At 39.7% G+C, this 15,162-nt stretch overlaps 1 protein-coding gene across 5 annotated transcripts in view; it reads left to right on the top strand.

The window, feature by feature from the left end:
* The window catches only part of CCDC38 (coiled-coil domain containing 38), a 199,503-nt gene that overhangs the window by 130,208 nt on the left and 54,133 nt on the right, over positions 1 to 15,162 (top strand). For 2 of the 5 annotated variants that reach the window (XM_063614274.1, XM_063614275.1), the window contains exons 1-2: positions 43 to 202; positions 6,079 to 6,129. In XM_063614274.1, the coding sequence (XP_063470344.1) occupies positions 6,093 to 6,129 (37 nt within the window). In that variant the 5' untranslated portion in view covers positions 43 to 202; positions 6,079 to 6,092. Of the gene's footprint in view, positions 1 to 18; positions 203 to 1,458; positions 1,629 to 6,078; positions 6,130 to 15,162 lie in introns of those variants that run through there. The other 3 variants (XM_055238759.2, XM_055238758.1, XM_055238760.1) reach the window with 3 other exon arrangements.

The following is a 15,162-nucleotide window of genomic DNA, read 5'->3' as shown; positions in this document are numbered from 1 at the left end:
GCGGGTGGCGGGTGCCGCGCACTTATCCGTTGGCCAGCTGCGTTCCGGGATCAGCTACCAGACGGTCCCTGAGATGACGGGGAACCGGGCTGGGGGAGGATAGAGCCGAGACTGGAGGATCGATTGGCACCTCCGCCCACTTTTCCCACAACGCCTTCCCGAACGATAGGTTGGAAAGGCTCCTGGATCCAAACTCGCTGAGGTAAAATAGGTTTCAGCTCAGCGTCCGCCCCTCCGCATGCCCCCTCCCACCCCTCAGCTGTGTCTGGTGGGGTCTACAAGCAACTTGCGACCAAAATTGGAGACAGAATCAAGTTTATAGAAGATGGTCTGTGATTCTCAGCCTCGTCGCTTCCTGCTACCAATTGCTATGGAAACACTGCCAGGCACAGGCTTTTGTTTTGAGTCCTTAATTACTTGATGTCGTTTATACATGTTTATTACAAGCTGTGTGTTAAGTCTTGTGGAACATACAAAGACAGGAAAGGCGCTTTCCCTGCCCAGCAAAGACTTTACAATAAAAATGATAGATGTGGACACAAATAATATACTATAAAAGCAGACTAAGCCTGCAAAACCACAAAATACAAAAGTTAATTTAGTGTCATTAAAAAAACCTAGAACAGAAAGCAAAAACTCCTTTAGATGACCACGATAAATAAGAATATAAGTTAGCTTCATATTATGGCCTATAAAAGAGAGATCAGTTAGGAAAGAGAGAGGAAAGATAAAAATTGGAAAATATATAGACAATGTGAGTGAAAGAGACCCTAAGGGCGGGGGGAGGGGCATCAGAAGATTATTCACAGCTCATATACACAATCACAAACAGGTTGTTTGTGTGTGTGTGCATAGCTTTTAAAAAGTTTATACATATATATATTTCTATGTCTTTAAAAAGAGAAGTAGAAATAGTGGGGAATAGAAACACATAAAGTCACTAATTCACAGAGAAATATTAAAATTTTATATTGTAAAATTTCTGCTGAAGACTTTAATCAGTTACATTTTGTAATTTTAGGCATATTTGCAGAACTATGCAATTGTAGGTATAAAGGATGGGTTAAAATTATAGAAAAATAGAAAGGGTTCAATAAACTTGTCTTAGTCTGAGTTGTTTCCTATGAGCTGTTTGACCTTGGGGAATTTATTTACAGTAATTTCTCGAAGCCTCAGTTTTCTCATCCTCATCATAGGGAGAACTGTTTCTGCTTTATGGGCTTGTCTGAGTTTTAAATAAAATAAAACATAAATCACTTAGCCCAGTGCCCAGCTCTAAACAAGTAATAGGTATTATTACTATTATTAGTTTGTTTTAATCCTGCTATTTGTCTTGCTGGCCAATTAAGGATTAGATTTCAGCCAATAGTATTGTTCCTCTCCTGACTTCACAGACCATGTACCTAAAGCTTGCAAGTTCTGGGTGAGTCTAAAAGAAATTATATTTCTTTTTCATAGGTATTTATGTTTGTGGGTGAACTGCATCTGATTCACAGTCCAGACAGACAACATTACCTGATAAGCTCCTGCAAACAGGAGGTTTGCAAAAGCAGAAAGGATGAGTGAATTTCTTTCCTTAGTTACTGTTCAGCAGTTATAGTTGGATAAGGATGACACATTTTTCCTTGGTAATAACCAACATCCTGATAGCAGCTCTTATAAAGTACTTTTCACATTATCTGACTTGTATATGCTGAGTCCTTAACCCATCCTTCCTTCCTCTTGACCTCCAGTTTTTGTTTTTTGGTGTTTTTTTTTTTTTTCACTTTGCAAAAGGGACAGTCAGAAATGTCAACAGAAGAGTCCATGCTAAATAGGCTGACGCCAGCAGTGCCTTAAAGGTCAAGGTGAAAGTAATTTCCTCATCATCGTGCTGTGCTCTGACCCTGTCAGAAGAGGCAGTGTGCATCTAAGCAGGCCAAGGACCCAGTGGCTCCTGGCTTTTAGGTAAACAAAAAATTGCTAACTGTGATCTCCCCACACCATCCAAGGACACAGTTCACAGCCCCTTTTCCTAGTATTTGTCCAAGGTAGGCGGAGAGGAGGTGGGAAAAAAAAATGGAAGGGCATTGGGTCTGACAGAACCAGTCTAAATCCTCATATGCATGTGAGGATAAACATTGCTTTTTATCTCACATTGAGATCATCTGGAAATTTGTTTTCATTGGGTTTTAGAGGGGGTTGTTGCAAAAAACAAATAAACTGCTTCGAATAATATCCAGTAGACAGTGTTATTATTCATTTTATTTAGAGTTGGTTTAGAACCTTAGGACTGGGCCTTATCAAATCCCACTCCTCTTTCCCCACTTCCCCTGGAGCTCAGAATGTTAAGAATCTACATGAAGCTGATTCAGGTCCCCCAGATTTGCACTGATATTGCTGGTAGACTCCTCTCCAATGACCACGTTTCAAGAACTTTGATTGGGAGTTTCTTACGAAAAGTAGTTGTCAGTTATGCTCCCATTTCAAATGGTGGCAGTTGACAGAGTGGACCAGAAAGAGGAAGGATCTGGACAATATCTACTTTGAAAAAAGTATAAGGGATCACTTCTTCACAAGCCTACTATGAGCAGGCACTTTGCATATATTATCTATGTTTGAAAATTGCAGCAAGCCTGTAAGGAAGGTGTTATTATTCATACTTGATAGAAAATTCTACGGTGCATTAAGCGTAATTCTCTAGATCCAAGAGAAAGAGTGGATAAGAGTCAGAGGCAGGAGTTAAACCTACCTGCCCCCAAAGGCCAGGGGTCTTTCCATAGTGCCATTCCTACTACACTTGCAATGACACTTGTCAAAGGACCTGACTCACAGACCACATATAATTGTACAGCTATTAAAGGAACACAACAATTAATTAAATCAACCAGCATGGTGTTCACTTGAAAGAACAGTATACGTTACACCCATGTCCCTTTAGATATCTAATACATATCTCAAATTTCACATGTTCCAAAATGAGCCTCTGATCTTCCCAAGTGCCCCTTCCCCCACTGCCTTCTCTGTCTCCATTTATGGCAACTCCATCCTTTCTGCAATCAGTTTTTTATCTCATACTCCACGTCCAAACCATCAGCCAATCCTGTAGGCTCTACTGTCAAAACTCATCTAGAATCGGACCACCTCTCACCACTTCCACTGCTATCCCATGGAAGGGATAGCATTATCTCTTGCCTCCCAGTGGCTGTAGTCTCCTAGTAGATCTCCCTGTGTGACCCTTTTCCCTTTCTACAGTCTTCTCAGCTCAGCATCAGAGTGATTCATTGAATGTTTCCATTTCACTGAGAAAATGACCTCCAGGGCCCTCATGATCTTGGACTTGTTGTCTCTCTGGCTTCATCTGGTGTCCTCCCCTTTGTTCACTGTGCTTAAGGCCCACTGGTGTCCTTACTGTTCCTGAAACACACCAGGTACATTCCTCCTTCAGAGTGCACCTCTCCATGTGCTCACACTCCCATAGCACATACTATGCAACTGAGGCCATCCAAAGGCTGGACGTGGTGACTTACCTAACAATCCCACAAAGTAGACAATATTTGCATCATTCCTCTTGAAAGATGGGGAAATTGAAGTGTGAGGATTAGGGAACATAGAGAGAGTCTATGCTCTTAATCATTTAGCTTATGCCACCATTTTACATTCCTGATATTTCTGAGCTTTTGATCTTTTTCATCTATTGGAAGTTGGATTTGAACATGTATTTAAGATTTGAACTTTCAGGCATTTGCTATGCAATCCAATAACATTTTCCCTCTCTTTTGGTACAGAGCCTTTGTTTAGCCATCATGCTATTTTTATTTCTCACAACAAAGACATCCACTGACTTTAACATTTTTTTTCTGATTGGAAAGGGGACTTAATAATCCCTTCCTAAGAAAAACTGGTTCTGTTCCTCTCCCTCCCTTTTGTTCACCAACCCTTCATTCATCAATACAGGAATTCATGCAGATGGAAGTATAGAAGTAAAACAACATCTAGAGACTGCTGATTGCATTTACATGTTATATGAACTATATAAGGACGGAATAAGAGCAGATATCTGCTCTTAGTAATTGGTTTAGAGGAACAGAACTTCCAGTTTTTCTGGGAGTGAAAAAGTCCTTGAACCCATGGATAAAGATGCTCATTGCAAAAAGACTTTAAAGATATAGGGAATGAGAGTGGGAAGGAGAGTGAATGTAGATAGATAGAAGGATCAAAGGAGTGAAAATGTGACAAGAAAGAGGTGATCAGAATCTTAAGAGTGGAGATGAGTACAGAGTGTAAAATTGAGAAAATCTACAAATCTTTAGTATTAGCCATCCAAATTCCAAATGCTCATCAACCACAGGTTGTCACCAATTTTTCACCGATCTTTCTTTTCCACCTGTAAGAATGAATGTAATGCCTGTGAAAAAATGTTCGGTCATTTGAAAAAGTATAATGTCAATGTTATAGGTTTTTATTTATTTTTTTCTCTTTTATAAGCTTTAACATAATTTTTTAAATATTTATTTTTATAACCACTGGAACTAAAATCAGATGCTAATTAGTAGATATTAGCACATAATAGTTCCCACTTACTGAGCTGGTCTGTAAGCCAAGCACCCCACTTGGTTAAATCCATTGCCCACTGAATCCTCAAGAAAGCCTTAACAGGTGTGTCCACTTTATGAAACAGGAAGCAGAGGCTCAGAGATGCTGAGTAATTAAGATGTAGGCTCTGTGAAGACAATGGTTTTTGTTCTGCTTTTTTGTCTTTTTAAAAATTGCCCTGTCCCCCACACGTAGAACAGTGCCTGACACATAGTAGGTACTCAATAAATGTTTTTTGAATGATACATGAACTTGCTCACACATAAGTAAATACCAAACCAAGATTTAAAAATCAGGCTTGTCCAAAGTCTGTGTCCTTAATCATCTGCTGCTCTGCTTCCAGGATATTTAGCTCTTATATATGGCTCTTTGAGATTCCTGAGGCACATATTTAAATGGGCAGCCCAAAATAGAATGTGTTGCCCATTGTTTCTGCTGTGGGCACATTTTTTAATATAAACTCCTGGGTGTCCTTTATCCCCAAAAGGAATATATCTTTATTATTTTTCTCATTGTAAGAGTTACACCAGCTCATTGAGAAATTTGAATGATACTAAAAGTGTAGAAATCAGAACAAAGATTAGGGTAAGGCCAGTGAAGCTCTAGCTTCATGCACAAAATTTAAGGGGAAAGCAAAAACTCTGTAATCAAAATAAGCAATATTTTAATTCACTATTTTAAATACATAAATTAATGTAAAAAATTCATGATAAACGAAATAACAGAACTTTAAATAGAGACAAGTTCTGTGGGCCAGGATTTGGGCAAGTAGCGTGAGGCACTGGCTCTCAGGGTCATACAAGTACAGGGTCAGGTACTTGTCTGTATTTACAATTTTGATATTTTGCTCATTATAAACCTTCCTGCATTTATTTGGAATTTTATAAAAATATATTGCATTAACATTTAATTGATCATAATAACTGAAGGTTGGTTTTTTGTTTTGTTTTTGTTTGTTTATTTTGGCAGTCCTTAAGTTTTGCATGTAAGGTTGAGTGCCTCAATCACCTAACCCTAATCCCAAACCTGGTAAAAATGAGAGACTGCACCAAATCACATATAATCACGATTCATGTTTGATGAACAGCATTTCAAACACCTCTCAGATTTTTCCATGCAGTTTTTAATCCACACTATCCCTACTCTTTTGAAATGTTTTGTTTTTTTAACCAATACCATGGACAGAGGTAAACAGTGACTACAGCATCATTTTAAGGGACTAATTGGTAATTTATTTTATGGATATACCATAGTTATTTGGTCAACTCTGTATTTGTGAAATGACATTGAACAAACATTATTGCACATGCTTTTTTGGCTGCTTGTCTGATTATTTTCTTGACATAAGATACTAGAATTGAAATTGCCGGGTCAAAGAGTATGTGTGTGCTCACTGCTTTTAAAAGCCTTAAGGACTGTTAAGGAGTCATTGGCAGTTGAATTTAGCCCTTTTATACGATGTTCATAGAATTTTTAAAAAACATTTTTTTTTTCTTTCGACAGGGCCAAGCGACAAAATGTCCTCAAATTTATTGCCAACACTGAATTCTGGAGGTAAAAAGAAATCAGTCAATATATTCTTGTTCGGGCCTGGTAGTGTTAGGCTCCATAGCAGATTGTGAGTGTAAGAAAAGGAGAATGTTATACAATAAATATAAAATGTAATGAGTTTATAAACTATGTGCAGAGAAGATTCAGTTCTACTTTTTAATTCAAAAAAAATCTTCAAATCAGAGAGTGCATTAAATTGTCATATTTAGCTAGATTGCCCCAGTCTCTCATGACATAAAACAATTAACTCAATTATTTGTCATAGTCAAGGACATACCTAACTAAACTTTATGGAAAACTGCCCTCTTCTTTCCTTCACCACCCTTTCTCATTTTATCCTTCTGCCTATTTTTTATTTTTATTTATTTTATTTAATTAATTTTTTTGAGACGGAATTTCACTCTTGTTTCCCAGGCTGTACTGCATTGGTGTGATCTTGGTTCACCGCAAACTCCACCTCCTGGGTTCAAGCGACTCTCCTGCCTCAGCCTCCCAAGTAGCTGGGATTACAGGCATGCACCACCACGCCTGGCTAATTCTGTGTTTTTAGTAGAGACAGGGTTTCACCATGTTGGCCAGGCTGGTCTCAAACTCCTAACCTCAGGTGATCCACCCACCTCGGCCTCCCAAAGACCTGGGATTACAGGCGTGAGCCATCGTGCCCGGCCTCCTTCTGCTTATTTATGAGGATACAAGGAATTAGGATTTACTAGTATATAAGGAATTACAATTTTCACTTACAAATCTGACAAAAATTTAACATTTGGATAACACTAAGAGTTTGTAATAGGTAACAGGCACTCAGGCACTCTATAGGCATTCTCTTTAAAGGAACATTTGGCACTATTTGTATTTACAGTGTAAAAGTTTGGCTGCAAGAGATAGAAAATATAAAACAACTGTGGCTTAAACATGATAGACATTTGTTCTCTCTCAGGTAAAGTCTGGATACAAGCATTCCATATGGAGGTTCACATCAGGGGCCCAACTCCTTCTGGCTTGTTCCTGGGCTATGTTCTTGGTCCAAGAGGGCTGCTTCCGCACCAGTGATTACATCCAAATTCCTGCCAGCCAGGAGAAAAGGGGAAGGGGGGACATGCCCTGAAGTTTTATTCACCACTTCCGCTGACCTACCTCCAAGGGAGGCTGAGAAACATAGCCTCTACTCTGAGTGTTCATTTAGGGTTCATTTAGGTATAGAAGAAGGTATAGAAGAAGGAAGAACGGATATTGGGGGTTCACTAGTAGTATCTGCTCCACTACCATTTTTTAAAAAAGCATTTAAAGGGGGCCATGTTTGGAATTTATTCCACAGATATGTATGCACAAGTGATTAAAGATGTGTGTACAGGAATATTTATTGCAGCATTGTTTACAATAGTAAAAGACTGGAATCAATCATAATGTCCATTGGAAAGGGTTGGTTATATAAACTATAATACATCCAGGGAATGGGATAATGGGATACTAGACAGACAGCTTCTCTGTCACCCAAGCTGAAGTGCAGTGGCACCACCTCGGCTCACTGCAAACTCCGCCTCCTGGAGGTTCAAGCAATTCTCGTGCCTCAGACTCCCGGGTAGCTGGGATTACAGGTGCCCACCATGCCCAGCTAATTTTTGTATTTTTAGTAGAGACGGGTTTTCCCCATGCTGGCCAGGCTAGTCTCCAACTCCTGACCTCAGGTGATCCATCCACCTCGGTCTCCCAAATTGCTGGGACTACAGGTGTGAGCCACCACACCCAGCCTGGTTATTTAGTTTTTTTTTTTTTTTTGATGTCGTGAATATATATTTGCTGATATAAAAGGAACTCCTAGCTATATTGCTAACTGAAAAAACAAGATGCAGAATATTAGAATAGTATGGATTGGAGTGATGACTTTTTTAATTAAAGGATTTATATTACTTTGTCAAGAACTGTGACAGGGCTAAGATTTTCCTCTACTTGCAAACTCATAAGTTAGCTTGCTACAGTTTCCTGGATGTTGACAAGAGATACAAAACTCTTGGGTCAGAGACAAAGGACTTTATTCTCACAACACAACAAGCAGCATGAGTTTTGACATATTTGGTACCAGTTCCCTAAGACCCATAGCCTTCTTTTAAGAGTAATACAATTATATATTAATAACATAATATGAACCTTTGAACCCATCAGAACCCACAGACGAGGATCTTCACAAGAAATTACAACCTGACAATAAGTACATACCCTATCCTTTGGCTTTCATCACCTAAGCCAGGCACCATGTTGAAGTCTGTTTAGATTATTTCTTTACTTTTTTATTTGTATGTATAGTTTTATACAGTATATATGTAGTCTTAAAGAGCATATTTTTCATTTTAGTTTTAACTTTTAAAAAAGGGTATCTTGTTGACTGTCATATTTTAGAAATTTTTCAGTTAACATTATATATATATATATATATATATACAAACATATATTAATTTTAATTTTTAAAAAACAATTGTTTTTATAGACAAGGTCTTGCCATGTTGCCCAGGCTGGCCTTGTGTTCCTGGGCTCAAGCGATCCACTTCAGTGTCCCAAACTATTGGGATTACAGGAGTGAGCCACCATGCCCAGCCAACATTATATTTTAAGATTCATTCATACTGTTGTATGGTTTAGATCATTCATTTTCACTGCTGTGTAATACCACAAAATGCAAATGTACCATAGTTTACAATTGACGCTTCTTTGGGTATTTGGGTTGTTTTCAGCTTATTGCTATTAAATGATGCTGCTAATAAACATTCTTGTTCACATCTCCTGGTATACAAGAAAGTTTCTCTTGCATGTATACCTAGGAATAGAATTGCTGAATCTGATGTTGGCTGGATATTCAACTTCAGATAATAATGTCAAAGTGTTTTCCAAAGTACTTATGCCAGTCACAACCCTACAAGAAATATGTTAGAGGTCCTGTGGAATTAATATCCTCTCCAAACACTTGGTATTGTCAAGTTTTTTAATGCTTTGCCAATCAAGTGGGTGAAATTATTGTCTTAATTTGCATTTCCCTGATAACTAATGAAGTTGAACAACTCTTCATACGTTTATTGATCATAAATGTTTCTTCTTCTGTTAAATGCCTATTTAATACAGTCTTTTTTTCTATTTTTCTTTAGGTTGTTAGTGCTCTTTATATTGATTTGTAGTTTTGTAGATATGGTATATCCCAATTATGTCATCTGTATGGAGTACAAATATTTTCTCCCAGTTTTATCTTTCACTTTGTTTATGGCGTCTTTTGATGAACAAAGTCTTTAATCTTAATGTAGCTGAATTTATCAATATTTTCTTGTATAGTTACTACTTTTTACGTTTTTAAGAAATCCTTCCCTAGCAAAGGCCTAAATGATAAAACCTGTATGTTCTACTGTTTGTTTTAAAGGTTTTTGGGGGACAATTTTATCCTTATTTCATCTGTAGTTAATTTTTGTATGGAGTGTGAGGTAAAGATCCAAATTCCTCTTTTATTCCATGAGAATAACCATTTTCCCTAACTCATATTTTGAACAGTCTCTCCTTTCCCCATATGTGGATATGTTCCTGAGATTTCCATTCTAGTCCATTAGTGAATTTGTCTTTCCCTTTACTGTGGCTCCATAATGGTACACAGCAGAGAAATCTCCCCCTCCTGTTCCTCTTGGGAAGGGTTCTCACTATTCTTGTCTCTTGGTTTTCCTTACTAATTTTAGAATTTACTTATCAAGTTTATTTAGAGAAACTCCTGTGGGACTATATACTTATATTACTGTGAATCCATTGATCATTTGTGGAGAATTGGCATTTTTATGAAATCATGTCTCTCTATCCACAAACCTGACTCATCTCTCTATTAATTTAGATCTACTTTAATGTATTTTAAGATTATGTTATGCAGTTAATTCAATTCTGCAGTTTTTTAGTGCCTTTTATATACTAACCTAGCTGCTCAGGGTTCAAATATGAATACATCAGTATGATTAGAGACAGTAAAAACCATGATTTCTAAAAAGATATTTAATATTGGTAGATACTCCAAATATGATTTTAAAAAAACAAAATCAAGTCCAGAAACAACACCAAAAAATGAAGAAACAAATGGAAGGAAGAAAGGAGGGAAAGAAGGAAGGAAAAATGAGTGCTTGAGGGAAAACATCCCATATGCAATCTATTAGGGAATTCTGTTGGCTCTCCCTTCGGAATGTACTCAGAACCCAACCACTTTTCAGCATTTTACTCCTACCATGCTGGTCTGAGCCCATTACCTCTTACCTGAACTAGTTTGATCTTAACCCTTGACTGCCCCACTCCAAGTCTCTTCTTATCCAACTACAAAGTACTAAGTAGGCCAGACCACATTCCTTCTCTGTTCAAAGCCCTCCCTCCGATGCTTCTCTAGTTTACTGAGGGTCATTGCCATAGTCTTCAAGACTGCCTACAAGGTACTAAGTAATTATCCTTGCTACTACAGTCCCCCGACCCCATTTATTTCACTCCAGCTACACTAGCCTTTCTTGAACACACACAAGAGATGATCTTGCCTCAGGACCTTTGCATTAGCTGTTGCCACAGCCCGTACCGCTCTTCCTCAGATATCCACTTGACTGATTCTCTCAACTCCTTTAAATACCACTTGATCAATGAGGCCCATTCTGATCACTCTACTTAAAGTTGCTCACCCCAGCCCTCCTATATTCTGCTTTATTTTTCCCACAGAACTTTATTATATTAATGTTTATATTTTCTATTTCCAAACCTGCCACTTAACCTCAGTATAAGTTCTTCAAGAGCAGCCATCTTTGTTTTGTTCACCAGTGTAACATCAGTGCCTAAAACAGTACCTGGCACATAGTTGAGGCTTCATCGGTATTTGTTGAATGAATGAATGAATGAGTGGATGAATGAATTAATGAATAAATAGAAGAATTAGGACAAGACAAATAGAGTGTCAGTAAGGAGCAAGGCTAAGAAAGGAGTGAGACTGTGTGAGACAGAATAATGGCCCCCCAATTGTGTCCACATTCTAATCCCTGGAATCTGTGAATACATTACCTTACATGGCAAAAGGGACTTTGCAAATATGATTAAGTTAATTACCTTGATATGGGAAGGTTATCCTGGATTAGCCAATGGGCCTAATATAATCCAAGAGTCCTTATAAAAGGAGTATCAAAGACAGAGAAGGTGACGTGACAATGGAAGTAGAGGCTAAAGTGATGCACTTTGAAGATGGAGGAAGAGACCACAAACCAAGGAATGCAGGAGGCCTCTAACAGCTGGAAAAATAAAGGAAACTGATTCTCACCTGGAGCCTCCAGAAGGAACACAGCCCTATCAACATCTTGATTTTATGCTCAAAGGACTCATTTCAGACTTCTGGCCTCCAGAAGCGTAAGAAAATAAATTTGCATTGTTTTAAACCACTAGGTTTGTGGTAATTTGTTACAGTAGCAATAGGATACTAATACAGTGAGGCAGAGAAGAGAAAGCCTTCTCCCAAGGTTGTTAATTAGTAATGGCCGGGATTTGCAAGTCAACTTAGAGAAGAATATAATAGTAACAAAAGGAAGAGATCTAGAGTTTAGAGCTTAGAGTAGCCAGGATTCAGCTACTGGAATTTGATTTGTAGAACTAAGCAGACCCCTTATTACTAAAATGGAGTATTGGAGAGAGGTTGAGCCTAGTGTCCAGTTTGCTAAACAGCTGGTAGAATGAGACTCTGTGTTGAGGCAGAAGACTATGGTTAATGGTGGAATTTGATGTACATTGCAGGTATGGAGTGCTGTGAGGGGTTGAATGCAGACCCCAAAAGATATTTCCACCAAGAGCCTGAAAATGTGACCTTGTTTGGAAAGGGGGATCTTTGCAAAAGTAATTAAAGTAAGGATCTCAAGATGAGATCTTCTTGGATTTAGGACAAGTGCTAAATCCAATTACTATTGTCCTTATAAGAGAACAGAAAGGAAGATTTGAGATACAGACACACAGAGGGGAAGGTCATGTGAAGAATGCAGGAAGAGATTGGAGTGATGGATCTACAATCAAAGGAATACCAGGAATTTCACTACCAGAAGCTAGGTGAAAGTCATGGAATAGATTCCCCCTCAGAGCCTCCAGAAGGAACCAACGCTGCTAACACCTTGATTTTGAACCTGTGGCCTCCAGAACTGTGAGAGACTACATTTCTGTTGTTTTAAGCCACCTTGTTTGTGGTAATCTGCTACAGCAGCCCTAGTCCTATGTGATGAGGAAAGAAATACAAGGAGAAGCGTTGCCTAGGGGCTAGTTCATGTGGTGTGTTTATAATATAGGAAATTTGGTGTAGCGGGTTGAATGGCAGCCCTCCACAAATGGTTGGCCTGCCTATTCTAACCTCTGGAAGCTGGGAATGTGGCCTTATTTGGGAAAAGGATCTTTGCAAATGTAATTAAGATAAGGATCTCGATGAGACCATCCTGAATTTAGGGTGGGCCCTAAATTCAATGATAAGTGTCCTTATAAAAGAAAGAAAAGGAGAAGGCCGTGTGAAGTTGGAGGCAGAGGTTGGAGTTACCCAGCCAATGAATGTCTAGAGCCATCAGAAGCTAGAAATGTGGAAGGATTCTCCCCTAGAGGCTTCACCAAGAGAACATGGCTCTGCCATCACCTTGATTTCAGATATCTGACCTCCTGAATGGAGAGAATACATTTCTGTTGTTTTAAACTATCAATTTTGTGATATCTTATTATGGAAACAAGAAGAAACTAATATACTTGGTGTTCAGAAACTTAGTTTTCTTCTATTTCTCTGTAAACTGAAATAAACTCAGCTTTGAACTTGGAGGGACAAAAATATCATCTTGTCAATTCCAAGACACTTAAACTTGGTCACTAGAGATTTTAACTCAGGCATTAAAGATTTGAAGACACTTGGGATAGGGCAGAATCTAAGTTTGTAGAGTTCCTCTTGGGAGAAGAGAAGGCTGACTGGGGAAGAGGTGTCCAGCCCACCAATAACTCATCCCCTGGAGGACAACAGTGGCTCCATATTGGGATGTCTGGGGTCCAGCCCTGGCCTGAGAGTGATGGTATATAAGGCATAGGTCCATGGACTCTGGAAACACCACTGTATTAGGCAGAGCTCTCCAGAAAAAAAGAACCAATAAGAAGGAGATTTACTATGAGTAATTGGCTCATATAATTACGGAGGCTGAGAAGTCCCATCATTTGCCATCTATACTCTGGAGACCCAGGAGAGCTGGTGATGTAATTCAGTCAGACTCAGAAAGCCTGAGAAGCAGGGGAACTGATGGTATGAGTTCCAGTCTCAGCATAGGAGAAGATGAGATGAGATATCCCAGTTCAAGCAGTGAGGCAGAAAAGAAGGGGTTACTTCCTAATTCCTCAGCCTTTTCTACTCAGACCCTCAAGAGATTAGATGAGACTCACCCACGTGGATGAGGGCAGTCTACTTTACTGAGCCCACCAATTCAAATGCTAATCTCACCTGGAAATACCCTCACAGACACAACCAGAAATAATGTTTAATCTGGGCACCCATGGCCCAGTCAAGTTGACACACACAATTAACCATCACAGGCACCTGGCCCCAGGTCCTTTTGGGTCCTCAATCTCTGTTGCTCTCTCCTGGTCTCCAGCCTGTTGGCTTTGCTCATCTACACTTCTGCTGTCCCAGAGTCCAGCTGCATGGACCCACCCTCAGCTGTTTCTACTTCGTGTTTTTAAGGCCTAAAATTGTACGTGCTGCCTTGACATATTTCAGCCCCACAGGGCCCCAAAAGCCTAACCATAAATCCTCTTGCTCTTGCCAAATATGACCTCCACCTAGCAGGAAGGTCTCCCTGCCTGGCTAGTTCCTCTATCAATTGGACCAGCTGCATTCCACCTGGTCTTCAACCTAATGGGTTTCACTGCACTGTCAGCCATGAAATTATTCAAACAAGTCAATCACATCCTCCTGTGCGGACCAGGGGACACCTCAGCCTTTTGTTACTACAAAGTTGCCTCCCACCACTGGTGATTCACTGTGCTCCTGAGTGCAATTCCCATGTGGCACTGCATTGCAGGCAGCATTCTCCTCCCCCAGTCTATGAGTATATATGACTTATAAACTGCTTTCAGTCTCATCTGTCCAGTGTTGGGTATCATGTGTTCAGCCATCTCGTAGTATTTAGGATGGGGGATTCAATCCATCACCATCAGGGTGAATAGGAGATGATCAGAGTACTCTGTGTTGAACCCAAGACTTCCACTCTGCAATTTTCTTTCTCTCTAACCCATGACTTACAGAAAAATGTGTCTGGAGTTTCTATAATCCCAGCCACTCCCACTTTCTACACTGAATCCTTGGGCAAATGGCTGCTTCTCAGGTAGACTTTAAGCTCCAGTCCATTAATTCCTTAAACTTTGGTCCACTAGCTCTTAGCCCTGGATGTACATTACAGCCACCTGGGGGATTCTCAAAATATTCCAGTGCTGACGTTTCCTTGACCAATTAAGTCAGAATCTCTGGAGGTGGGTGGAGCCAAGGTGATTCTAGTGATTTGGGGCAAGAATCATTGAGTTTCTTCACAGGCCCTCTGCTTGCTGGGAGGATGTGGAGTCTTTTTGTAAGGTTGAGGTGGACATGGGATGTGGGGTATGGGTTGGGGAATGTGTCCTCAGGAATCCTCTTCCTATCTCTGATTTAAGGTGTCAACTCCAGGCTCCCAGTATTCTTGGTCATATGGTTTGGCTCTGTGTCCCTACCCAAATCTCATCTCAAATTATAAACCCCACATGTCAAAGGAGGGACCCATAATCCCCATGTGTTGAGGGAGGGAGGTGATTGGATCATGGGGGCGTTTCCCCCCGTGCTCTTGTGATAGTGAGTGAGATCTCACAAGATCTGGTGGTTTTATACATGTTTGGAAGTTCCTCCTTCTTGCTTCTCTCTCCTGCTGTCTTGTGAAGAAGGTTCTTGGTTCCCCTTAGCCTTCTACCATGATTGTAAGTTTCCCGAGGTCTTCCCAGCTATGCAGAACTGTGAGTGAATTAAACCTC

The sequence above is a fragment of the Symphalangus syndactylus genome, chromosome 13, assembly GCF_028878055.3.
Source record: "Symphalangus syndactylus isolate Jambi chromosome 13, NHGRI_mSymSyn1-v2.1_pri, whole genome shotgun sequence".
NCBI classification, from domain to species: Eukaryota; Metazoa; Chordata; class Mammalia; order Primates; family Hylobatidae; genus Symphalangus; species Symphalangus syndactylus.
Note: the sequence above shows the minus strand (reverse complement) of the source record. Positions and strands in the feature narration are given on the sequence as shown.